The sequence below is a fragment of the Artibeus jamaicensis genome, unplaced genomic scaffold, assembly GCF_021234435.1.
Source record: "Artibeus jamaicensis isolate MK-2021 breed Jamaican fruit bat unplaced genomic scaffold, CSHL_Jam_final scaffold_1019, whole genome shotgun sequence".
Lineage (NCBI taxonomy): Eukaryota > Metazoa > Chordata > Mammalia > Chiroptera > Phyllostomidae > Artibeus > Artibeus jamaicensis.
This window is the reverse complement of record NW_026522025.1, coordinates 5306833-5330679: the sequence shown is the minus strand read 5'-3', so window position 1 is coordinate 5330679 and position 23847 is coordinate 5306833. Positions and strand designations below refer to the sequence as shown.

At 52.9% G+C, this 23847-nt stretch overlaps 1 protein-coding gene and 1 pseudogene across 1 annotated transcript; both read right to left on the bottom strand.

Annotated features, from left to right (window-relative positions):
* Positions 1-8479: 8479 nt before the first annotated feature.
* Positions 8480-11588, bottom strand: LOC119061475 (aurora kinase A and ninein-interacting protein-like; annotated as a pseudogene).
* Positions 11589-12201: 613 nt separating this feature from the next.
* TMEM61 (transmembrane protein 61) lies at positions 12202-22843 on the bottom strand. Its single transcript, XM_037161438.2, has 3 exons — positions 22759-22843; positions 18098-18447; positions 12202-12622 (listed from the first exon to the last, which is right to left on the bottom strand). Exons 1-3 carry the CDS (start codon positions 22771-22773, stop codon positions 12367-12369), a joined length of 621 nt encoding a protein of 206 aa, XP_037017333.2. The 5' UTR covers positions 22774-22843; the 3' UTR covers positions 12202-12366.
* Between the last annotated feature and the right edge of the window lie 1004 nt (positions 22844-23847).

The following is a 23847-nucleotide window of genomic DNA, read 5'->3' as shown; positions in this document are numbered from 1 at the left end:
CCCTCCCAGTGGCCTCTGACTTCCACTCCCTCCCCAGCAAAGTGCAAAAGAGAGGGCGAAGTGGTTGAGGAGCCTATCGCTTTCCAGCAGAGGGCGCGCTAACCACGGTTTTCTTCCCGTCCTCGGAATATCGGATCCTCACAATCCCCTCAGAGGCAGTGAGGGGAAAGATCACCCCCATCAGACAGATGCAGATACTGAGGTTCAGGGAGGCAAGGGCAGTGCTCAGGGTCTCAGAACTTGTAGGTAGAGACAGGATTCCAACCAGGTCCCCTCAGTCTCCTGCTGAGCAGCTGCTACATGCAGGACACTCCAAGGTATGCGACATTCCAATAAACACAGGTTTTCAGAGTGATGACACTTAGTCCTGCCTTCTGGGACAAAATACAGTAGAGGCTCTGAGACCAGTGTGAGATTCAACGTGAGCACAAAGCAGAGAGAGGGATAGACTGGGGCCTGGGGTGAGTAATGGAGAGATTCACAGAAGGGAGCCTTGAGGAGTCCGCTGGAGATCTTTCGTCAGGGCAATAAAACCAGTTCAGACCAAGAGACCGGCACGTGCAAAAGTCCAGGGGCAAGGAAGCGCTGGCACGTGGCCACAGATAGAACTCTAAATGCAACGCGCAGTCTTGTCCCTACACTGCATACTCCTCTCCCCTCTCCTTCCCCCCAGACCTACTGCTCCCAGGTCAGCTCCAGCCTCCCGGTGTTATCCAGGCCGGTACCCAGACAGCCTGACCTCCTCTCTCACACCCACATCCTGTCGGCTCTACCTCCAAGGTGGGAGTGTTGCAGGAAAATGAAGCAACCAGACACCGAGGGTTTCTGGAGTACGAGGTTTATTTAATGTGCACGGGCCCAGAGGAGTCAGTGTCCAAATTCTGAGCCCCGAACAAAGGATTCTTGGGGTTTTTATAGTTTACAGGGTCTTCTTGTCTACATAGCAAAGCAGGATACAAAAGTGGAATGTGGAAGTTAGTTCTAGCTATGGGGCAGAAGCAGAGGACAAAGGCTAAATTCGAAGGTCAGTTTTTAACAGCAGGGGTGTTCATCTCAGTCCTAGCTAATGCACTGTTGTTTACTTATCCCAGACAGCCCTATCATTCTCCCCAGGGCGCCTGGGGCCTGGGCAAATAAAGGTTAAACAGAGGTTTTTCAAAGTTTCCCATATCAGGAGAATCCCATCACTTCTCACCCCCTGCTCATCTGAGCCTCCATCATTTCTGTCCCCTGAAGTCTCTTTCCAATCCATATGCCAGGTCAGACCTTGCCACTCCTGCTCAGAGCCCTGGAATGACTTCAAAGTGAGTCAGGGACCTAAGAATGCCCTATAAGACCTTAGAGTTTGCCCGTGTTGCCCACCCCACCCTCCTCTCTGAGCGCATCTTCTGCCACACCTCCCCCCACTCCTCCACTCCAGCCACCCTGGCTCTGGGCTCTTCTTGGAACACAGGCACCTCAGGGTCTTTGCACTTGCTGTTCCTGCTTCCTGGGATGCTCTTCCTCCAGATCTCTGCATGGCTCCCTCCCTTACCTTCTTCAAGTCTTTGTCCAAATGCTAGCTTTACCACAAGATCTTCTCTGATGTGATATCTCCACCTCCGACAGGTGTTCCCTATCCTTTCCAGATTTACTTGGCTCCCAAGTACTTATTGCCATCTCTCCTACTATATACGTTACTTATTTACCTTGTCGCTTGTCTGGCTCCCCTCAACTCGAACACAAGTGCCCCAGCGGGGACTTTGTTTTGTTCTGTGGTATCCTCGGGGGTCAGAGCATGGCAGGCTCTGGATTCGGATCGAGGAATGGAGGTGTGGCCATACGTTCCAGAGGAGAGGGCACCAGAGAGGAAGCATGGGCTGGCCCCTCCTGGGGTCACGCTAAGCTATCCAACATCTTCCTCAGAAGTCCGCAGAGAACTTCTAACAGGGATATGCAGGGGAATGACACAGATCTGATTTTAGTTTTACCAAGACCCTCTGGTTCCGAGATCAGGTTGGAAGAAGCAAGAAGAGATGGTGGGGGTGAGGAGCAGTTGCCAGGCTCTAGCTGAAACTTGGGGGAGGGGGGAGATTAAAGTGAACAATTTTTAGAAATAATTATTTGCTGGGGGATAACAGAGGGTAGAATGAATATATACAGTTGGGAAATTTCCAACTGATTCTAGGTGGAGAGCTGCAGGGGTCAGGGGTCAGCAGCCAACCCAGAGGATGCGCTCAGGGGAAGCGAGACAGGCCTGAGCCCTGAGGGGCCGGACATCTCAGGCCTGGTAGCAGGCACCGATGTGGGCTCTGAGTGGTGGGTGCAGACACCAACAGCCGAGCCCAGGAGGAAAGAGACCAGGAAACAACCTGGTACCTACTGGGGGCTGCGGAGTGGCAGACTGGCCTCACATGGCTCTTCCACCCCCAGGCCCTGCCAGTGAGCACAAGGACCCCAGTCCACAGTGGGGTCACTGCAGCTCAAAAGGGTCAGGTGGCTTGCCTGACAGGAGACTGGCTCCATGACCCTGGTTCAGCCTCCAAGGTGTTGGTGACCTTGAGCAGGTCACTGCCCCCGCTGGGGGCTTTCACAGAGTAGGTGGTATAGAGAGAAAAGCAGAAAAGCTTTCTGCAGGCTTCCAGCTCCTGCCAGGCAAAGGTGGGGCCTCCTAGTCCACCTGCAACTCATTAGCTCACCAGCCTGGGGAGATTCCTCACTTGGGGGTAGGAGGGAGGCTGGGCTCTGCTTCCCGAATTGGAGTCCTACTAATGCTTCAGGAATTTCGGAGAGCCAGGGGTGGTGATAAATCCCTACCCCTCTCCTCGGGATACACACGGGAAACAGGTGTATGTGTACAAAAGAGAGAGGGAGAGAAAGAGACCAGCTCAAGGTCAGGGCCAAGGCAAGAGTCAAACTTACAAGCAAATCCTCTCCCTTGGGCACAAAACCAACACCCTCTGCCAAGTGTCTTTAAGATCACACCTTCTCCCATTAGCCCTCAGCAGCCTTCCTGTTCAATGTAAGAGGTAAGCGCCCCCTTTAAGCACCCGTCTTCCCTTCCCTCCCCTTGTCTGTCTGCCAGAGACCACCTCTCTGTCCCTCCTTTTACTGTGTGCACTTAAGGCAGACACTGCAAATGTTCTGCAGGGAGTCTGCCTTCCCTGAGGGCATGAAATACCAACGGCGTAATCTCCCAAGAAGCTCAGGGTTTATTTATCCTCACATCCTTCCTAGCCTCCTTTTTTTTTTTTTTTTTTTTGGCTCCTAGTTGAGCTCAGTCAGCTTCCCAACCTTGTCAATCGGTAGAACACCTGAAAATTATGGTGTTCTCTTTGAACTCTTCATGTATTCAACTCCTTTGTGTGGCAGTTTCATAGAGGAATTACACTTGAATTTTCTATTTATATTTATTGGCTACTTTTTTGTCATCTAAGAGACAAGCTAAAGTAGTTTATGAAAAACAACAGAGTGTTTCTTAGAAAGTAAGAGGAAATTCCGTTAAAGTTTGGGAAACTAGGAGGACTGTCACCATTCTATTTTTAATTATATGTTATTGATTACACTAGTACAGTTGTCCTGATTTTCCCCCTTCGTCCCCTCTACCCAGCGCCCCCTACTCCCCCAGGTAATGCCCCCGCTACTGTTCATGTCAGTAGGTCATGTGTGTAAGTTCCGTGGCTACTCCATGTCCTGTAATGTACTTTACATCCCCATGGCTGTTCTGTAAGTACCTATTTGTACTTCTTAGTCCCCTCACCTCTTCACCCATTCCCCACACTCTCTCCCATCTGGCAACCATCAAAATGATCTCTGTATCCATGATTCTGTCTCTGTTCTTCTCGTTCGCTTAGTTTATTTTTTATATTAAATTGTTGATAGATATGTAGTTATTGCCATTTTGTTGTTCACAGTTTTGATCTTCTTTTTCTTAAATAAGTCTCTTTAATATTTCATATGATAATGGTTTGGTGGTGATGAACTCCTTTAGTTTTTTTCTTGTCTGGGAAGCTCTTTAACTGGCCTTCATTCTAAATGATAGCTTTGCTGGGGAGAGTAACCTTGGCTGTAGGTCCCTACTCTTCATCACTTTTAGTATTTCTTGCAAATCCCCCTAGTCTGCAAAGTTTCTTTTGAGAAATCAACTGACAGTCTTATGGGAACTCCTCTGTAGGTAACTAACTTCTTTTCTCTTGTTGCTTTTAAGATTCTCTGTTGCCTTTAACCTTTGACATTTTAATTATGCTATGCCTTGGTGAGAGCCTCTTGCATTTATTTTGTTTGAGATTCTCTGGACTTGCATGTCTACTCCCTCCACCAAATTAGGGAAGTTTTCTTTCATTTCATTTGTTTTTCAAATGGATTTTCAATTTTTTGCCCTTTCTTTTCCTCTGGCACGCCTATGATGTGAATGTTGGACCTCTTGAGGTCATCTCAGAGGCTGCTTATACTTTCCTTATTATTTTGGACTGTTTTCTTCTTATCGTTCTGATTAGTTTTTTCTTTCTTATGTTCCAAAGCGTTGATTTGATTCTCAGTTTCATCCACTCTACTGTTGTTTCCCTGTAAACCATTCCTTATTTCAATTAGCGAATCCTTTGGTTCTGACTAGATCTTTTCTTTAAGATTTTATTTATTTATTTTTAGACAGAGGGGAAGGGGGTACAAATAGAGGAAGAGAAGCATCAATGTGTGGTTGCCTCTTGCACACCCCATACTGGGGACCTGGCCCACAACCCAGGCATGTGCCCTGATTGGGAATCAAACTGGTAACCGTTTGGTTTGCAGGATGGCACTCAATCCACTAAGCCACACGGGCCAGGGCCTGACGAGATCTTTTTTATGCTGCTGAGGTCCTCACTAGGTTCCTTGAGTATCCTTATAAACAGTGTTTTGAACTCTGCATCTGATAGATTGCTTATCTTCATTTTGTTTAGCTCTTTTCCTGGAGTTATAATCTCTTCTTTAATTTGGGCCATGTATTGTTTTTGTTTTTGTTTTTGTTTTTTTGTCTTCTTATTTTGGCAGCCTCCCTGTGTTTGTTTCTATGTATTAGGTAGAGCTGCTTTGACTCCATATCTTGGTAGTGTGGCCTAATGTAGTAGGTGTCCTGTAGGGTCCAGTGGCAGAGCCTCCCCTAGGTGGGTCCCCAAGCTTGGGTCCCCAAGCTGGGTACTCAAGGTGTGTCCTTTGTGTGGGCTGAGCACACCCTCCTCTTGTAGCTGAACCTTGGTTGCTATTGGCAAGTCAATGGGGGGATTTACACAGGCCAACCAGCTGGAGGAATGGGTGTGACCACTCACCACCACACTACCCTCCATGGAGAATGAGGGGCAGGCTGGTGGTGCTCTGACATGGTCGGTCGCTGCCCACCGGGTGCACAGGCTCTGGGGTTTCCCAGGTGGTGCAGGCCAAGGTCAGCCCCCTCCTGTGTTTTGCCCATGGCCACCCTGCCTGAGTTATAAAGCAGTCTGAGATGGCTGCTACTTGTGCTGGGTTGGGAGATTCCCAGGTGAAGCCAAGCTGTGAATCTAGGCTGGCTACTAATAGTGCTGGGTCTGGAGCTCACTGAGGCCAGCTGTTGGTTATTTGAGAGGATTTAGGACGTTATAAAGCCTGAGCCAAGACCCACCACTCACATGGAAAAGCAGCTTGGGTGGGCCTGTAGGTGGGTGGGGCAGAGTCTCAGCGGATCTTCAGGGCAGGGCAAGTAGTGTTAGCCAGGCTGTTGGAGTCTCAGATATGGCGCCAGCTTGCTGTCTCTGTGCGGGGAGGGTTTAGGAAAGGGACAATGTCCTGCTCACTTTGATGCCCGAGACTTCAGTTCCTCCCTGGGTGCCTTTCCAGCTACTACCCCGGTGCTGGAGCTCAGAGGGAGTGAGTTGGGGGTGGTATATTCACATGTGGGTTCTTTGAGAGGAACTGCTTGGGGCTCCAGAAGTTTCTTCCACTGACTCAATCGCCGCTGGTTTTTGCAGCCAGAAGTTGTGGGGACTTATCTTCCTGGCACTGAAACCCCGGGCTGGGGGGCCCTGGTGTGGGGCTGGGACTCCTCACTCCAGAGGTATCCCCTGCAAATTTTTATCTACCACACATGGATGTGGGGCCCGCCCGTTCCACGTCTCTACCCCTCCTGACAGTCTGGATGGATGTGATTTCTTTAATTCCGTAGTTGTCGGACTTCCATTCAGCTCGATTTCTGACAGTTCTGAGTGGTGGGTGTTCTGTATTTTAGTTGTGATTTTTATGTGCTTGTGGGAGGAGACGGCCATGTCTGCCCACACCACCATCTTGACCGGAGGCTCACCTTCCTATTTTTGCTGCAGATTACTTCTTCCGTTCACAGAGAACAGTCAGAGGAGGGCCGTCAGAAGCACTGGGCTAATTAGAGAAAAGGACAAATTCGGGCCTTGGTTCTGTCAGTGTTTCAGTCTAAACAGGGCTGTTCCGCCATAGCTCACTGGCAGAACAGGAGCTTTCAGGAGCCAAGGTCTTAATTGGGGGGCGAGGGGTTCTGTTTTCCTGGAACCCTGGAAGAGCCCAGTGCTTCTACATCTACTTGAAATCCTGAGAGGGAAGAGTACTGGAGGAACCTTCGACCGGGCTACAGAGACCATCCTGGGCTCTTCCAGGATGTCCTGGCGTCAGCCGAGGACACGAACGTTTGGTGGGCAGTGCTTGTGGGAAGATGTTACTGCTGTTCTAGCCCCAGTGTCCAGCCAGGCCTACTTACTGCTGTCTCTTTAAACCTTGGCTTCATCAGTGTCAGATTTCTTATCTCCAGGAAGTCCAAATGTCTCCTCCCCCCCTTACCTTGTTTTGGATTTTCATGCCACTCTACAGCTTCCTTTGTCATTGGTGACATCACCGAAAGACCAGGATAGAGGTCCCTGAGCTTCCCTCAGCCCCCTGCTTGGTCCTGCCAGCCCTGAATGTCACAAACTAGAACACAAGGCTACTTGCAGCTTGTCTGAAGCAGATGTATGTGTCGCCCTGTCCAAGGCCAGCAGCTTTGCAGACATGATGGGGATCCTGAAGGACTTTCATCAGATGAAACGGAGCCAAGGTCCCTAAGCATTTGATAAGGGGCTCTGGTGACCTAGTTACTATTTCAGTCACCTGTGGCCAATGATCTAGCAAGTCCTCAGTAGCAGCCACGTGTTCCTTCAGTCCCAAAGCTTGCTGCCTACTTGCTAATGCCGGGGCCCAGGTGGAGGAAAGAGTAACACTTTGCATTCGCTTGGGGTGATCTCACCCAACCAAATGTTAGAGGAGGAGGAACTTTACAAGGTGCATCTAATCCTAACTCTGCCCCCCAGGCCCTTTCTGACTTTGGCTCTGGCACTGCTGGTAAGTGCCCCCTCGCCCTTCCCTTCAAAGTGGTGTTGCATAATTAGTATCTCAAATTGGTAGACTTTTTTTGGTGGAAGGAGAATTGCATAAAGGTGGGAATTTCTACTTTCAAATACAGTGACCCATTATGCAAACTAACTCTGCCATTTCAGAGATTTAGGACAAGGAAAGCTTTTTGGAGGCTCAGAGGAAGTTCCTAAACACGGCTACCCATCAGGATTGCTCATATTTGTTTAAAAAACACCTTACATTTGCTAAAAAGCCGAACCCCCAAGGAGTGGAGTCCTAGGTGTTCAATGGCTGTGTGAGGAAACTGGGCAAATACTTACCCTGGGAAACACCCCTAGCGGAGAAGCCCTGTGCTCTGGCTGGAGGGGGGGACCACAGTGCAGTATTTCCATGTGTGGTCTGCGCACCCGTGTGGGACTCACGAGAGGAGCTTGTTGGCAGGTTCCCGGACATTGAAACATTTAAGTTTGCCATCCAGACACTGAAGGCCAAAGGTTAGGATGTGTAGCTGTGTCTGTTAATGGAGATTAGAAGCTTTTGTGGGCGGTGAGGGCTGTCTCCTGGGTTGATGAAATCCCTGTAGAAGGGAAGGTTGCTCACCTTGCACTAGACCCCATTTCCCTCTGAAAACCAGACAAGGCCAAGGCCAGTCCTTGTTGCTTCCTGGTAGGCAATCCTTCACAGAAGTCACTTCCGCCTTCCTTCTCTGGCCCCAGCCAGGTTGGTCTTGGCCACACCCCCAGTTCTTTGGTCTCCTGCATTCCCAAATTCAGCTGCCACCTTGGGGCTGCGCTGAGTCTTTCTCTTCTGGTCAGTGTTTCATGGATTCTCTCAAACTTTCTTTTGCTTTTCTCTTGCCCCATATTAGATCCAAGCCCTTCCTCCCACTGGTGTCCTCAGATATTCTGTCCTTTGTTGGTAAGAGGAGGTGGGTTAGTGACTAAGGGTGGGAACGAAGGGGTAGAAATGTGACAGACTGAAGGCAACTACTCTTGTTTTTGCTTTCAAAGTTTACTAATTGATCTCGACCCTTACATCTAGCCTAAGAACTAGTAAAACACCTTTATGAGGACATGTGTGTGTGTGTGGAAATCCACTAGGACTTTAAGCAACTACTTGCCAGATATCTAGGACACTTTTATGACGTTTCAGATAGAGAGCAAATGGGCTGCGGGGTTAACTGGGTCGGCCTGTCCTGGCACTGAGCCCCAGGGCTGTGAGGAAACTGGCCGGAGCCCCAACTGCAGCTGTCATTTACCTCTCTGAAAGGGGTGCTAGAGCTGTGGGCAGTGACCCGCTGGCCCTGAGCATCCTCAGTGAGGAGCTGACTCCAGGAGTCCCTATCACTCTTTTCGCTGTCCCAGGAAAATGCAGGAACAGGGCTCAAACTCTGTTTCACCACTTCTGCACTTTCTCGCCTCCTGGAATCCCTGTGTGTTTGGAAGAAGACAGGAGCCTGCCCCTATTTTCTCCGGCAGAAACCTTTTCCAACTTAGGCTTGTCCCAGGGCTGATGGCCCTGGCCCCTGCGGGGTTTACTGTGTCTCTTGTACCTTAATGGTTCTTTTTCTTAGACCCACAAAGCCATTCCCTTTTCCAAGAAGAATCCTGCTCTCCCTCCTTCAGGTCCAGCGAGCAAGGACTTTCCGAGTCCTGGTGAAGGAACAAGCCAGTGCACCCTGGCTCTCTCCAGCACAGACTGAGGTACCAGGCTGGGACAAAGGCAACACGGCCAAGACTGGGGTTCCCGTCGGTGGTGGCCAGAAGCCTGTAGGGTCTGAGGAGAAAGTCCCGCTTTCTGGGTGTCTGCAGGGGTGGAAGGGGCTAAAGAGCACAGTGCCATGCATCATCCCCTAGCCCTGGACCAGATGGCCCAGCTGGGCGGCATCTTTCTTACCCTCTCTGTTGGTCTGACTTCTACAGGAGACGAAACATTCCCCTGATCAATATCATTGTCTTTCCTAGTAAAACAGATGTGAACAAATATCACGCTGCAGGAAAACTCTGCCCTGGGCAGGACTGAACTGGCTCTTTCTGAAATCCCTTTGAGCCTCTATGATTACCTAGTGCAGGGGTCTTGGACTCTTTACATACCTTTGTAGCTGAGCTTCTAGCTTTCAGCTTCTCTATCCTGTCCCAAATGATCTTTCCAAAGCACAGAGTTTATTATATATTCCCCTACTCAACCATATGGTTGCTTCCCATCACCTACTAGTAAAGTGGAGCATGGCACGCAGTCAGACCCCAGCCTAAGTTCCCCAGCTGAGTGTCCCCAGGCAGGGTTTGTGTGACAGAGGGCACATCAGTTGTGCTTTTCTCTTGTATTCAATGTGCTTTGTGCTCGTGAACCTTGCCAAATATTACTCCTGGGTATTATCCTTTGGGAAGCGGGCTCAGTGCACCATTTTGCACAGCCTCGAAAGCCACATTAACTGTCCAGCTCCAAGGAACCTTCTGGGGACAGTGTGAAGCGTGTGGGTTCCCCACTCCCCAAACATTTCATGGTTACAGAGTAAAGACAATTAGATGCAAAGTCAACCAGCAAGAAGGACAACAGTAAAAAACAACTATTAGTGTCCAGTCCGCCAATGTTATCAGGTACAGAACGGACTAATACCATAGAATTCCACCCCCTAATTTACACCAAGGTCTAATTACAAAGCTGAATTACTGATTTCCTCTTTCCTTCTGTAAGAACTATATTGCAGAAACTACGTTTTGTGAAAGAGTTCTCAATGCAGCCTAAGAATCCTGTGTAAACTGTAGAATATACCAGAATTTTGAAATTTGAAATGAAATTTTGAGATGAAAAGTGTTTTTAGGAAAAAAAAAAGCCTGCTGCTGCAGGAGCAGAGGGGGGCAGCGTGAGTATTTGCGGGGGTGGGGAGAGTGTGTGCTGGAGGTTTGTGCCCGGCGACCTGGGAGTCGCACCCCCGAGTCAGAGCTCTCCTGGGGCACCCCCCCAGCTAGCAGGACCCTTGCTCCTCAAGCTCCCGCCTGCTCGCAGTCGGGTGGTCTCCTGCAGGGGGATGTGAAAGCAAAGAACTGTCAAAGGATGATGAGACACAAGCTGGCTTGATGCCAACCTTCCTCAGAAGAAGAGCCACAGTGAACCCTGACTACTTGAGAAGGTTCACACAAAAACACCAGCTATCAACTACTCTTATACGGACTCCTCGCTGTGAGCAGTCCAAGACATGCCAAAGGTCAGCTCCCCGCAGACCCCCAGCCCCCAGCTAGACCTCTGCCACTGCTCTGACCGAATACAAATATTTAATATCAGACTGAGCGAAGCAGAACCAGAAAAGTATGTTTGTAAAAGCATGTGTATATTGCTTTTCAAAAAGCAATGCTTTCTTGTGTTCACAACTTCTAATAGGTGAGCTCTTTCAACACAATGCCCTGCTGTTGCCACTTACAAATGTCCCCACGTGAAAGAATGCACGCGCACCGTTTGTTCCCTGGCTGCTCCCAGACAGACCTCCGAACCTGGCTGCAAGGTGAGGAAGGAAGCAACACTGAGCTGCCGAACACCTGTGGGTAGAGCTCGTCTTTGAGTAAAGGAGATCTTAGCCTTTCCCTCTTCAGGAAAAAGTGTTAGCATTTTGGTGCTTGCCTTGATTAAATGTGTCTAAAAATGGGTAGAAAAGAAATAATAGAACCTATTAATATCGAAACAGCTGCCAGATGGGAGTTCAATAAACCCCGGTGACTGCCCGCTGGACCGTTGGGGCTGTGCTCAGATTCTGTTTCCTAGGTAGTTCTTGCTGTACCACATCTTCCACTTCCTGCCAGCCTGGTGGTTTGTTTTCTCAGGAATCACACATGCCAACTCTAACCTAAGCTTCCTGCTCCCCGTGGAAGTTGGGCCCACTAAACAAGCAGGGTTTGTGGAAGGGATTCCAAGGATGATCAACAGTTAAAGACGATTCTCCATCAGCAGCAGCTGGTTCAGGTCAACAGCGTTCAAGCAGCCACAGAGCCGTTAAGAGCGTGGGGCCTGCATCACACAGCTTGGTTCAAGTCAGCCCCGATTCTGCCACGGCCGCTTGGCAGGATGACCCTCTGAAAGCTGCTTAATCTCTGTGTCTCACTCTTGTGTGAGAAACGAGGGAATCCCACTGGGCAGCTAGGGGGTTTGGAGAGTTAATTCACATACCAGTCTTACACAGTTCCTGGCTCTCAGAGACAGGGTGGCATTCAGTGGCCGGAGCAGACAGTGAAACAGCATCAGTCTTACCCTCTCATTTCGGGCTCCTGAATACTTTACAGTATGAACTGGAAGACGGGCCAGAGAGGTTTTGGAAGTGCCAGCTTTTAGAACCCCATCCTTATGTAGTCTGGTTTGGTTTTACTTCCATTTGCTTATCCTGGAATGCCTGAGAAGTAGGGAGAATAGGATTGCATTCAACTCAATTTGGCTGTGAAAGTCCGAGAAGACACGGGATCTGCCGATATTTGTGCAGCAAGTTGGAGGCAGGTGTGTAACCTGCACTGAGGTCGTTAATTCTGGCCCACAGCTGCCTTCATTTCATTTTTACATTTGGAAACTGAAAACTGAAATGGTTAAAAAAAGACAGAAATCCTGGCTTTAAAATTCACACTTTGGCCCTGGCTGGTGTGGCTCAGTGGATTGAGCACCGGCCTGTGAACCGAAGGGTTGCTGGTTTGATTCCCAGTCAGGGCACATGCCTGGGTTGCAAGCCAGGTTCCCCAGTGAGGCGTGCACAAGAAGCGACCACACATTCAGGTTTCTCCCCCTCTCTTTCTCCTTCCCTTCCTCCTCTATAAAAATAAATAAATCTTTTTTAAAAAGAAGAACCACCCAGCTGGACCTGGGCAACCCAGAGAGTCAGGAGAGATAACAAAATGGATTTATTTTAAGCCATTTGTTACACAGCAATGGATAAGTAAAACTGCACTGAGAGACAAACATCCGCTGAGTGCATACTGTGAACCAGGCACTGTATTGGTCCCTAGAAGAAGCTCAGGATTTGTCTCTGGATTCAAAGCCTGGTGGGAACCTTTAACTTCCTCCTGCTGTGGCCTGAACCGGCCGGGCAGCGCCAGATACTGTCTCTCCAGGGATGGCTTCGGCAGCACGGATGACGCACTCATAGCTGGGTGGAGGTGGGGCGGGCTGTGTCCCAAGCAGGGCGGCCCAGGAGGCACTGAGCAGCAGGTCTTCCTCCTCAGGGTATGCAGGAGGTGCCTGGGGCCCCTCAACCAGTGGGCAGTGCACAGCCTCCTCGTAAGTGGGGATGGCAACCAGTTTTGGGGTCCTACAGGGACAGGGAAGAGAGGCTGTTAGCAGGGGCAAAGGCAAAACCGACTGTACGCCAGGGAGAGAGTAGTAAGGGCTGGGGGCAGGGAAAGCTGCATGCCCTGGCCCACATTCTTTGCAGGCCCCCAGGGTCCCAGATACACACTGGCAGCTTGGCATGAGCTGCACCTGCCAACCTCAGCTCTCCCATCCTGGCCACCCTGCCCCTGCCCACATGAATTCCCCATGCCTCCTTATTCTTTCTGCAGGGAAAGTCCTTCTCGCTCCCTCCCTCTTCCCTGCTGGTCAGTCCAAACTTGTTCCTTGAGACTCCTCGGAGAAGTTGTCCTGACTGGCCCTCCCCCAGCAAATCTCCTGCTCCCTGCTCTGGTGCTGCCACCCCACTGACCCTTCCTGGTTGTCCTCTAGGGCAGGGACTGACTTTGAGTGCCCAGGGCTGTGGGCAGACGCTTGGGGGTGTCGTTGAGAGACAAAGTGATGGTCCCTGGGCAGAAAGGCTCCCAGCTTGCTGGAATATCTCCTGCAAGAGCCACAGTTGTGGATGCTCAGAGCAGGATGGAAGGTCTCATTTCTACTGCCCATCTGGGTGCCTGAGGCCCTGATGGGGTAAGTCAGCCAGGTGAGCACCTCTGCTTGTATGCCTCTGGACATAAAAGTCAACCACGCCTACCTCTGAATGGCTTGGCTTCCTGAGGTTGGCCCTGAATTGCCTTAAATGAACCAGCCTGCAGGGATTTGAGGCAGAGACCAGGCTCCTGAGGCTCCTCTGACCACGCTCTGCAGCTAGATTCCAAGGACAGGTCCCCCCGCACCCTGTTCGCACCAGGGCTGATGGGAATGATACTGGTCCTCCGTCCTCTCAGGGACCCCCCAGCGGGTGATCTCTGGGGAGTCCTTTACCCTTCTCCTCTTAGGACCCTGTGGGGTGGGAGTGTCAGTGATCCTAGGCGTTGGGTGCTTCTGCTTTGGGGATGACATTGTCAGGAAGTGGGGGGCAGAGGGGTGACTAGGTGATCTTGAAGGTCCCCTCCCACCCAAGTCGCTCGAGGGCTGGTTATGGTTATGAGTCTGGGTACTCACTGGCTGGTTCAACTCCCTGCTCCACACATTCCTAGTGGGAGATCAAGGTCAGTAACTCCATTAATCTGGGCCTCAGCTTCCCCGACTTTGGATGGGGACAACGATGGCCCCTACCCCACAGAGCTGTGTGCAGATTAAGTGAGATCATGGAGGGGTGTGCTTAACCCGTGCTCTGTGAATGGCAGCCAGTCACGAAGTCTCAAAGGTCTCCTGGAGGAAAGGGTGTGAGGAGCAAAACTCAGCACACAGCTCCCAAATGGCAAGCCCTACAGGGGCCCTGGGAGGCTGTCACCAACCCACGGTCATCAGTATGGAGCTGGTGGAGAAGCAGTTCAGTCCACACCAGTGGGCCTGCCTGTGCAGACTGGGAGCAGCTGATGGCAGAAGCTGGCCCAGGGGACAGAAGAAGTGGAGGGGACTTTGCTCCAGGGCCTAGTGGGGGCGTCATGCTGAGAGCCTGCTGATGCCCCTCAGGTGACACATCACCCGCTGGGGACATGGCCTATTTCTAGGCAAAGTGTCTTCTCAGCCCAAGCCCACCGAAGCCCTCAGAGTAGCCCACCGGGAGGTGGGCTTGCTGCTCCAACCACAGAGTCATGAAGCAGGTATGGGGGAGTCTGGGACTGACCCCCAGCCCATGTGCTAGTCTGATAGAGACCACCAGCCAGGAGCCAAATCTGGTACACCCCACTCAGTGCTCTTGCTGACATCTCTCAGAGACCCTCCACCTCCTCCGGAAGCGAGCCCAGCAGCCCTCAGCTGAGGATGCTGCCAGGGGACCTCATCCTTTTTTGCACTCCAGCATCCTCTGCAGGTGAGAGCAGGCAAGCCTGGCTCTATTGCTGTGTGACCTAGACTGTACTCACAGCACTCTCTGAGCCTCTTCCTCCCTATCTGTAAAATGGGGGTGATGATTTTTACTGTATAGATTCAGGGCAGGGAAAATGGAAAAAGCTTTGATAACACTCAGGAAAATGTAGGTAATAAGGCTTCTGGAGCCCCAATCTGCCCCACTCACTCCTCAGCCACACCTCTGCCGCTCCCGCTTCTCCAAGCCCTGGACACAGGACACGGGCATCGGGCACGCTAGGGGCCATGCCAGCCTCAGACAGAGGCTGCAGAGGATGCTGGAGTGCGAAGAAGGATGAGGTCCCCTGGCAGGGCAGGGCGGAGGTGGGCTGAGCCCGCAGCAGGACATTTGCTCAAAGGGCAGATGTGAGTGGCCCGAGTGCCACCCTCTGGACTGGCCCAAGTCTCCACTGTCGTGGTCCAGAATGTCGGGACTTGGGGACCATTGGGAGGAAGCTCTGTTCATGGTGTGTTCTGGGTGTGGCACCCTGCACTCATGTGGGGAGGGCTGTCACTATGGTCCCCTTGCACAGGAAGCTCCACCGAGGCTGGACTCACTCTCTGGGGCCTGGTTGGGGCAGAAGACCTGACCTGGCACCGACTCCTCCGGCCTCAGCTGAGGCAGACAAGCATGGTGGGAAGAAGGGAAGGGTTGGGCATGAAATGCTACTTGCCCAACAGTTTAGACAAGCCCCCTAATCTAGTTCACAGTCAGGACAATGCTGGGTAGCCTCTCTCAGCCACTGTACATACAGGTGAGTGAAAGGCACCCCTCAACCGAGCAGCAAAGCCCCAGCTCTATCCGACTACACCCCACCTCACATACCTGTCCCCCCTGCCCCTGATCTCTCCACACCGCAGTGTTCTCACCTGTGAAAGTGGGCCTGCGCCTTACACCTACCTCGCAACCTGCCCCACTCATGCGCAGTGAGGCTCAAACCAATCAGTGGGCGTAACGACACAGGGAGACTGTGGAGCGCGGTGCTCAGACTTCGCAGTGCACGCACCTCCCCACCTGCCCTCCCGTCTGAGCACAACAGCAGTCCCAGGGGAGGGGTCTGCCACCCCCTGCTGCCAGATGAGGAACCAGACATCGCTCAGAGAGCCTGAGTAACACGCTCAAGGACACGCAGACTATCAGAGAAACAGCAGAGGCTGAAACCCTGGTGTCTGAATAGGACCGTGCTTTTTCTGCTGTACCCTGTAAGGGGGCCTCCTGTCTAGCCACCTTATTTAGGGGCTCACACATCGGATGGGGGCCCCCAGAGGGCAGGGTTTTATCTGCTTTTGTCCAGTGCTGTGTTGTCAGTTCCTGGCACAGGCACACAGTAGGTGCTTGGTAAATATGGTTAAATGTGTGAAAGGGTAAATGGACATATAACTGGAGAAAGTGAGGTCCAAGAGGGGAAACACCTGGCCCAGCCATCAGCTCAGGCCTCTCAGACCTGGGTTTACGCGCAGCTGGGGACTGGCAGGGAGTGAGGGCCTGGGACAGGAGCAGCACAGCGGCCTGCCCGTGGGCCGGACGCTGGTCTCAAAGGCAGCAGGGCAGAGCTGAGTCAGCCCCAGGGACAGTGAGGAGCCATCAGCAGAAGCAGCCTCCCTGACACCCAGTCACCCAGTTCTGAATCAAAGACTTGGGTCTCCAAACCGGAACACTCGGCAGCCTCCTGGCCTGGCTGGGGAGGAAGGCTGGCGGCCCTGCTGTAGCCGTGGCCCGGGCCCTGCTGTAGCTGTGGCCGGACCCTGTTGGGTCAACACGGCCGTGTGTACAGACAACACTCCCCTGTACACTCCGGCCGCCCGGGCCGGGGAGGGACAGGCACAGAGCCAGAGTGCTCTAGGCTTGGCCTTGTTCCAGCTGACCACTGCCTCACTGTGTGACCAGGTAGGTCACTGGTCCCTCGGAGACACAGGCTTCTCATCAGAAAGATGAAGAGTTTGGCTAGAGAGTTCCCAAGGCCCTGCCCCTCCCTCTAATTGTCGGGTCAACCAAGGCCCGACCTTCGGAGTAAGTGGCCTCTGCTGCATACCCCACTGTCTCTCTGACTTCAAGGATTCACAAGCCAGCAGGGGGAACGTAGTCTGTTACGTTCCTTAACTCAGAATGCAGGTTCCCTTTTAACTGAGGGGAGAAGGTTCGAGTCCCAGGCCAGCACACAGACATCTGGCGTAGCCCCTAATACGTCCAGCCTCACAGAGTGCTGTCAGAGAAGGCGAGCTTTGCAGCCAGCGGGCTCTGCCACTGTTCAGTTGTATAACCCCAGCTTCTTCTTCCGTCAAGGGCAACAGGGGCTCCGCCCTCTCAGGGCACAGAAGGGCTGGAGAGGATGTATGCAGGCCCCTGACGTGCAGGTGCACCCAGTGCTTGGCCGAATGAATACACACATCAGTGCGGGCAGGATTCACTTTCTCACAGGGCAAAAATTGGTTCTCGGTGTGTTGGTGACACAAAGCACAGGTAACACATGCAGCACAGAGACAAATACATCGTGTGTCTGTGGCATTTAAATCTCACGGGGGAGAATTAAGAAAAAAATACCTAAAAGGGGGGGAAATGGGACAACTGTAATAGCATAATCAATAAAATATATTTTAAAAAAATGCCTAAAAGCCTCCTTCAAGGGAGTAAAAATGAAAAGTAAGATTGGGAAATGTTGTCTCAGGCAAGATGTTGTCTCCACCCCCATCCCACCGCTGAGCGTCTGCTCAGGCCCCGCTGCCTGCCTGAACCTCCTCCCGCCTCCTGAGCCCCTGGAGGAAAGGCTGGCCGTTACCGAGCACCTGCCGTACGCCAGGCATGAAGCTGAGTTCTACATACATGTCATCTCCCTGAATTCTCTGTGTCCCATGAGCCAGGGAGTGGATGACAGCGTGGGCTCTGGGCCCAGGCCTGGCCCCGACGTACACTACTTGGTGTCCTTGGGCAAGTTACCTAACATCCTGCTGCCTCGGTTTCCTCATCGGTAAACAGAGTTAATAAGCATACCTACCCCAGAGGGCTGCTGTCAGAATTAAAGGAGTAAATATGGGAAAAGCATGTGAATCAGTGTCTGAACCATGATAAGTCCTATACGGGTGTTTGCTGTTATTGTTGCTGTTCTTATTGTTCCTGTTTTATTTCAGACAAGCAAGCTGAGGCTCAGTGGGGTTGTGTGATCTACTTGAATTTCTACTGCTAGTTAGGGATAGAACCAGGAGAGGATCCCAGTCAGTCTGACTCCTGTGCCTGGGCTCTTAACCCTTGTGCTACCCTGCCCCATATTATGCTCAGCTCAGCTTCCACCTCTTCCAAGAAGCCTACCCGGATTTCTCCACATCTCCACATGACCATGTCTATGCCTCTCTCAAAGCTCTAACTACTCTGCTTTGTCATAGAGCTTTAAACTCCTCTAGGACCGTGCTGATCAGCTGTCCAGCCCCCAGGGCATAGACAAAGCCTGGGCAAGAGGAGGAACCCATGAGAGTTGGCTGAGCAAGTAAGTGATGATGTCATGGTACGCCCCTGTGGTCCCACCAGCCACCCCTACCCTTCCCTGCTAACCTGCTGCTCTCCTTCTCTGAGGGCTCCTCGGCGAGGTAGTACAGGTCTCTGGAGAGGTGATACGGGTCTTCTTGGGGTCGCCCCCAGATGCTAGCCTTGAAGGACCACAGCAGGCCAAGGAGTAGCAGCAAGCTACCTGCCCCACAACAGAAGAAGCTGATGGACCTCAGCACAGGTCTGGGGGACTCGGGCATGGGGTGCCCAGTGGATGGAGCCGGCTGGCTGGCTTGACCACCGGTATCCCCTTCACTCCACCAAGCAAAGCAGAGTGTCCCAGCCACCAGAGCCACCGTGCCGCTGACCATCATGCAGTAGCGGAGGGTGGAGGCCACTCGGCCCCTGTCACAGTTCTAGACGTAGAAAAAGAAAGAGAAGAAAAATGGACATGTAAGGGGCCTGCTGAGTACTGGAGACCCAGGTCTTAGTTCTCCCCACCTGAGGTCACCATGCAACCTTGGAGAGGCCGTTTGAGTTCTCTGCCTCAGTGTTCTCGTCTGAGACATGGAGGTGCTGCTGCTAACCGTGCAGGGCTGCTCGAACCGAGCACCAGGCCTGGGGTCAGGTAGGAGTCCGTAAGTGTGGCTGGGTTCTCCCTGGGCCCCTCCAGGCTGCAGAGGCACATCTGCCTGGTGGGTAGAAGCTGCCCCACTGTGTCTACCACAGGCTGGGAGGGTCCCCCAGGCCTGCCAGGACTGGGGCTGGCTGGTCACACCTTGCCTCACTTCACCCGGTCACAATCCCAAAAGGTCGACCCTGTCATCTCCACTTGACAGAGGAAGACACCAAAACCCAAGACAAGTGCCGGAGCAAGTATGAGGGAGGCACGGAGAGGTCTGAAGGGACAATTCATGACATGGAGCAAAATCACACACACAAAAATGGTCAGTCTGGCCTTATTTCTGAAGACCCTAACTTGGAAAGTGCCAAAGTGTACGGCTGTAGGGAAATGATGGGCAAACCGCGGCAGGTTATAACCTGTACATGGACTATTAATGTCTCTCTTTAAATCAAGCTCAGCACAAATGTTTCACAAAAGGGGGAAATGTTTTTAATATCTTACTTTTTTCAACTTAGTATACCTAATTATGCATATAGTGTTACCTCAGTCAGGTAAAGAAGAATGCCCAGGAAAAACAACCGCGCTGGGGGAAACCTGGCCCCAGACCTCACGGACAGGAAGGGGCTGGAACACACGCTGTTCCCTCTTCCTGGCAACTGGCCATTATCGCCCCTCAAGGCTCAGCTCAGCCCCCACCTGGGACACTCTAAGCACCCAGTCCCCTCAGCCTTATTGGCCCACAGTACTTACGTGTCTGTGGTTAACTGCTCCTTTGCTGTCTGCATTGGCCCCCTTCACTGCTCTATCCCCAGTGCCTAGCATATAATAGCTGCTAAATAAACGTTTGTTAAAGCAATTCCCTTAAATGAGGGAAAAAGTGTCGCTGACCAAATGCTTGTTGTGTAAAAAGCCTGCCTCACAGCTGGGAGGGGGGGGGAGGCAAGGGTTCCCCAGGATTCTAGCTGCTTCAGCACCAGCCGGGAAGCAGAGGCCTGGCGTTGGCCCCACCCTGCAGCTCACCAGCTGTGTCCTGGGGTAAGGCCCCCAACCGCTCTGGGCCTGAGGCCTCATCTACACGAAGAGAACGTAGTAGTAGTAGTAGTAGTAGTAGTAGTAGTACGGCACCACCTCCCCTTCCAAAGGCTGAGCCACAGAAGCGGGGAACTCACAGACCCCAGAGAGACTACAATGACCAGAAACACCTTCCAAATGGGAGCTTGCTCAGCACTGGAACAATGCCCGGCTGTGCAGCCATTCAAAGGCGTGCTCCTAGGGGAGCAGGGGGCACGCACAATGTTCAAGATACAGTAGGTAAAGCATGAAATTTCAAAAGGGCACGTTCCCACTGGAGGGGTGGGGGGAGGGGTGGGAAAGGGGAAGGGAAGTAAGAGTACAAACTTCCAGTTACAACATATGTCACCGGGACGTAAAGTACAGCACAGGGAACAAAGTCAATAGCATCGAATAAACTATGCACCGTGGCAGATGGTTACTAGGTTTATTGTGCTGATCACTTTATAACGCATGTAAATGTTGAATATCTATGTATACCTGAAACTAATATAATATTCTAACTAATATAATATTAAAATTGACATTAATTTTTTTAAAGGGCCTGTTTCCAAATGTGTTTTAAAATGTGCATGTAGTTAAAAAATAGTTCCACCCATGTTATCAAAAAGAAAATGTGTGTGTGGGCACACGTGTGTGCGTGCACATGAGAATCTATGCATGTAATATGGTGCTCTAGGAGCGGGCCCCAATTCTTCTGAGCCCCCAGACCACCAAAAGTATATAGAAAAACACCGTTTGTAAAGTACCTGCAGTTCTCTTCCTACGAATCTGTCTTTGGGGCAAGTGCCTTCCTCCTGTCTCCAGCTCAAGGCATGTTGATGGGGGAGACACAGAAGCTGACTACCCCCCCCCAACCCGCCCAAAGTCAGGCAGCTAGGAGAGGCTGTCAACAAAAAAAGCTGGAGAAACCAACTTGAAAAGAAAGCCAGCAAATCAATCGTCGTAAGCCCTGGACTATATATTAAGGCTCTTGACAGCTGCCCTTCACACCCAGCATCTCATGAAACCCCCGACACCAGGGCAGGGAAAAAAACTCCTGCTTTGCAAATAAGAAGACAGGAGCCAGAAAGGTGAGGGACTTTTCCCACACCCTGATACAACTGGGTTTCACAATGCTGGAAGAATTCACTCCTGCAGAAGGTAACTTAGGATGCTTTTCACTGTGGGGAGAGGAGAAAACCACAGACGGGTATAAAAATGCAAAACAGAAATTCTCTTTCAGGCCGCTGCTCGGAGGAGCTGATCCCCGTGTGAATGAATGTCCCATCTCTCCTTCAGCCTGCATGCATGGTGATGGTGTCCGCGGCTGTGTGCTGGGCACTGACCCAGGCCGGACACCACACCAAGCACTTGACAGGTCTCCTCCCCTCACTTAATCCTCACAGCAGCAATATGTCCCAAGGACATGAGGTTATGACAGTGAGTGTGTCCAAGGTTAATGCCAAATTTAAACCCAGGTCTAGTGTGACACAAATCCCTGTGTGTGTGCACAGCCAGATCTCTCTGTGTTTTTAGTACATAAAGTTGAGACCTTGCTGTGAAGAGAGGTATCTGCAAGTTTTTGGCACAGGCAGTTCGAACTCTCCAGAGCACAGTGTCCTCCTCAGACAGGCGTGGTCACCTCCCTCTGTGCAGGTGTCCCCCCTGCCATGTGGATCCTGCCTCGGGCAGGCAGGCTACACGCTAACCTGCCATCCTGGGGCATGGAGGGTGTCAGTGTCCACCGGATGAGGGACAGCCTCATCCTGTTGCTGTGTGGTCGTTTTCATTATCATTACAGATCAGAGCTCTGATTATCAGCAGCAGGGTGTCCTGGCTCAAGATTCCCCTGTTCCGCTTCAGAGAGGGGACTTCGGGCAGCTTACTCACCCCTCACCTCTCACATCTGTGTGCCCGGTACCCTGCTGGGGAGGGAACAAGAGCTCTGTGCCCTGTAGGCAATAACCGCCATCCCGGAGAAGGCCCACCCCTGACCCTGGCGCTCAGACAGGGCCTGCCCCCAGGCCCTCTCCCTCCCCTCCCTCCCTTCCCTCCCCTCCCTCACCTCCTTCACACTCCCACACACAACTCATCCAAACTCCTGCCACCTGGAGGCCTAAAGGATGTTGCTCTCTCAGCCTGGAGAGCCCTCTGTCCCCATCCAGGGCTTCATTTCACAGCCCCAACCCTTCAAGACCCAGCCCAACACCTCATCGTCCCAGAAGCTTTTCTGCAGCTGCCACCCCCACCTCCCACCTCCCACCTCCAACCAGGCAAAGGAGGCCTTTCCCTGAGTCTGATCTATTGCCCTCTTGGACCTTGGCCGTTCTATTTCTCAGCCGTTCTATGACCTTGGTCAGGAGGCTTGATCTCTGATCTCAAATTCCCACCTCCCTGGGAGGACCAGGTTGGGAAGGTGAGATGCCAGGATGGCAAGCTGTAAGTGAAGCACAGTGACACAGGCCAACCGGGACTGAGGCTCTGACACTGGGCATGTAACCCAGCTCCTCCATGCCTCCCTTCCCTCCTCCGTGAGAGCGGCCCAATGCCGTGTTGCATTCTACCAACAGGGGAACTTTAGGTGCCAGTTTTCTTTCTTAAGATTTTATTTATTTTTAGAGAAAGGGGATGAGAGGGGAAAAGGGAGAGAAACATCAATGTGTGGTTGCCTCTCCTACGTCCCCTGGCCTGCAGCCCAGGCATGTGCCCTGACTGGGTCTCCAACCAAAGACCCTTTGGTTCTCAGGCCTGCGCTCAATCCACTGAGCCACACCAGCCAGAGCAGGTGCCACTTTTCTGTAAAGAACTGAACCATCTCCTCCGAACAAGAAGAGGTCCAAACTATCTACACCTAAACACCGGGTAAACTGAGGCCTGGAGCCGCACGGCCCAAGGCCACTCAGCGAGTTAAAACACAGCAAGACACCTGAGTGTGCTGACTGCCCACCACGCCTCGGTGGTCAAGGGAAAGGGGAAGGGTTCAGGCGGGTGGTCGTCAGGAGGAGCCGAGAGGCTCCCGGAGGAAGGCGAGGGGGAAGCTTGTACCCACCTGGGGCGCAGCCATGGCGCAGCAGGCAGTCAGGCGCGGCGCGGGCGCGGGGAGCCTGGCGGGCGCAAAGGCATGGTGGCTGTGGGGCCGGAGAGCGGCGCGAACCCCGGAACGGCGGCCTTCGGGTGTGCAGGGGACTCCGGCCGCTCGGGGGTGGCCCTGGCTTTGGCCTCCTCGCCCCGCAAAAACGCGAAGGTCGGGCTCCGAGTCTCGTCCCGGGATTCCGCACGTCTCCTGCCCGCCCCGCACCCGGAGCGGAGGTGCGGAGCCCGACTTCACCCGGCGGACGCCGGTCCCGGTGCTGTGCGCCCGGCAGCAGCTCTGCTACCCAGTAATGGGAGCGCTTCGCGGGCCGCCGAGGGCGCGCGGAGCCTGGTCTTCGCCCTCGACCCGCGTGCTGACCGACCCCGGCCCCGGCTTAGCCGACTGCGCTGGGCCGTCCGGGCTCCGGCTCTGGGCGCGACTCGCCCCACCAGTCCCGGGATCGCGTCCTCCAGGACCGGGGGGTCCCGGGGAGACACCGGGGACCGGCTGCGGGCGGCTCCAGGTGTCGCGGACCGCCCCGCGGGCCCCGCCCGACCTTAAAGCGACAGCGCGAGCGGGCCTGGCGGGGGTTAGGGTTTCCCCACCCGCGAGCGGCGGACCGCCGTCTCGGAGCCGTCGGGAATCGCCTGGGGAGGACTTGAGAAGGGAGACGAACTGCCCCGAGAGCCATCGACGCCCAGTCGGGGAGCCATCTAGGGTTCCGGAGCCCCCGCCTCCTCACTCCCATCTCACAGCAAGGAAATCTGGGCCCAAAGCGGGAAAGTCACAGGCCTGTGCTTTGCTGCAAACTCTGTTTAGGTAACTGGCTTTTTCCTCTCACAGAGGTCAGTCTGAGAGCAAGCCGGTGGAGACCCCCGCCTCCCCAGACCTCACTTGCGGAGGAGGAAGGCATTCTCAGAAACAGTGGCCTGCGTTTAAGTGCTTCCCCAGCTCCTCCCCCCGGTTCCTACCCGCAGCTGGCGGGCAAGAGGCCAGGGAGCATGGGGCCTTCGAGAGAGCAGGGCCTCCGCCCAGATGCGTGCCCTAACTTCTCTGAACTTCTGT

Excerpts from the sequence above, each read along its gene's own strand:
- TMEM61 (XM_037161438.2), bottom strand. Across the intron at positions 12,623-18,097 it reads TCAGAGAAGGAGAGCAGCAG|GACCCCAAAACTGGTTGCCA; the intron begins GTTAGCAGGGAA and ends CTGTCCCTGTAG.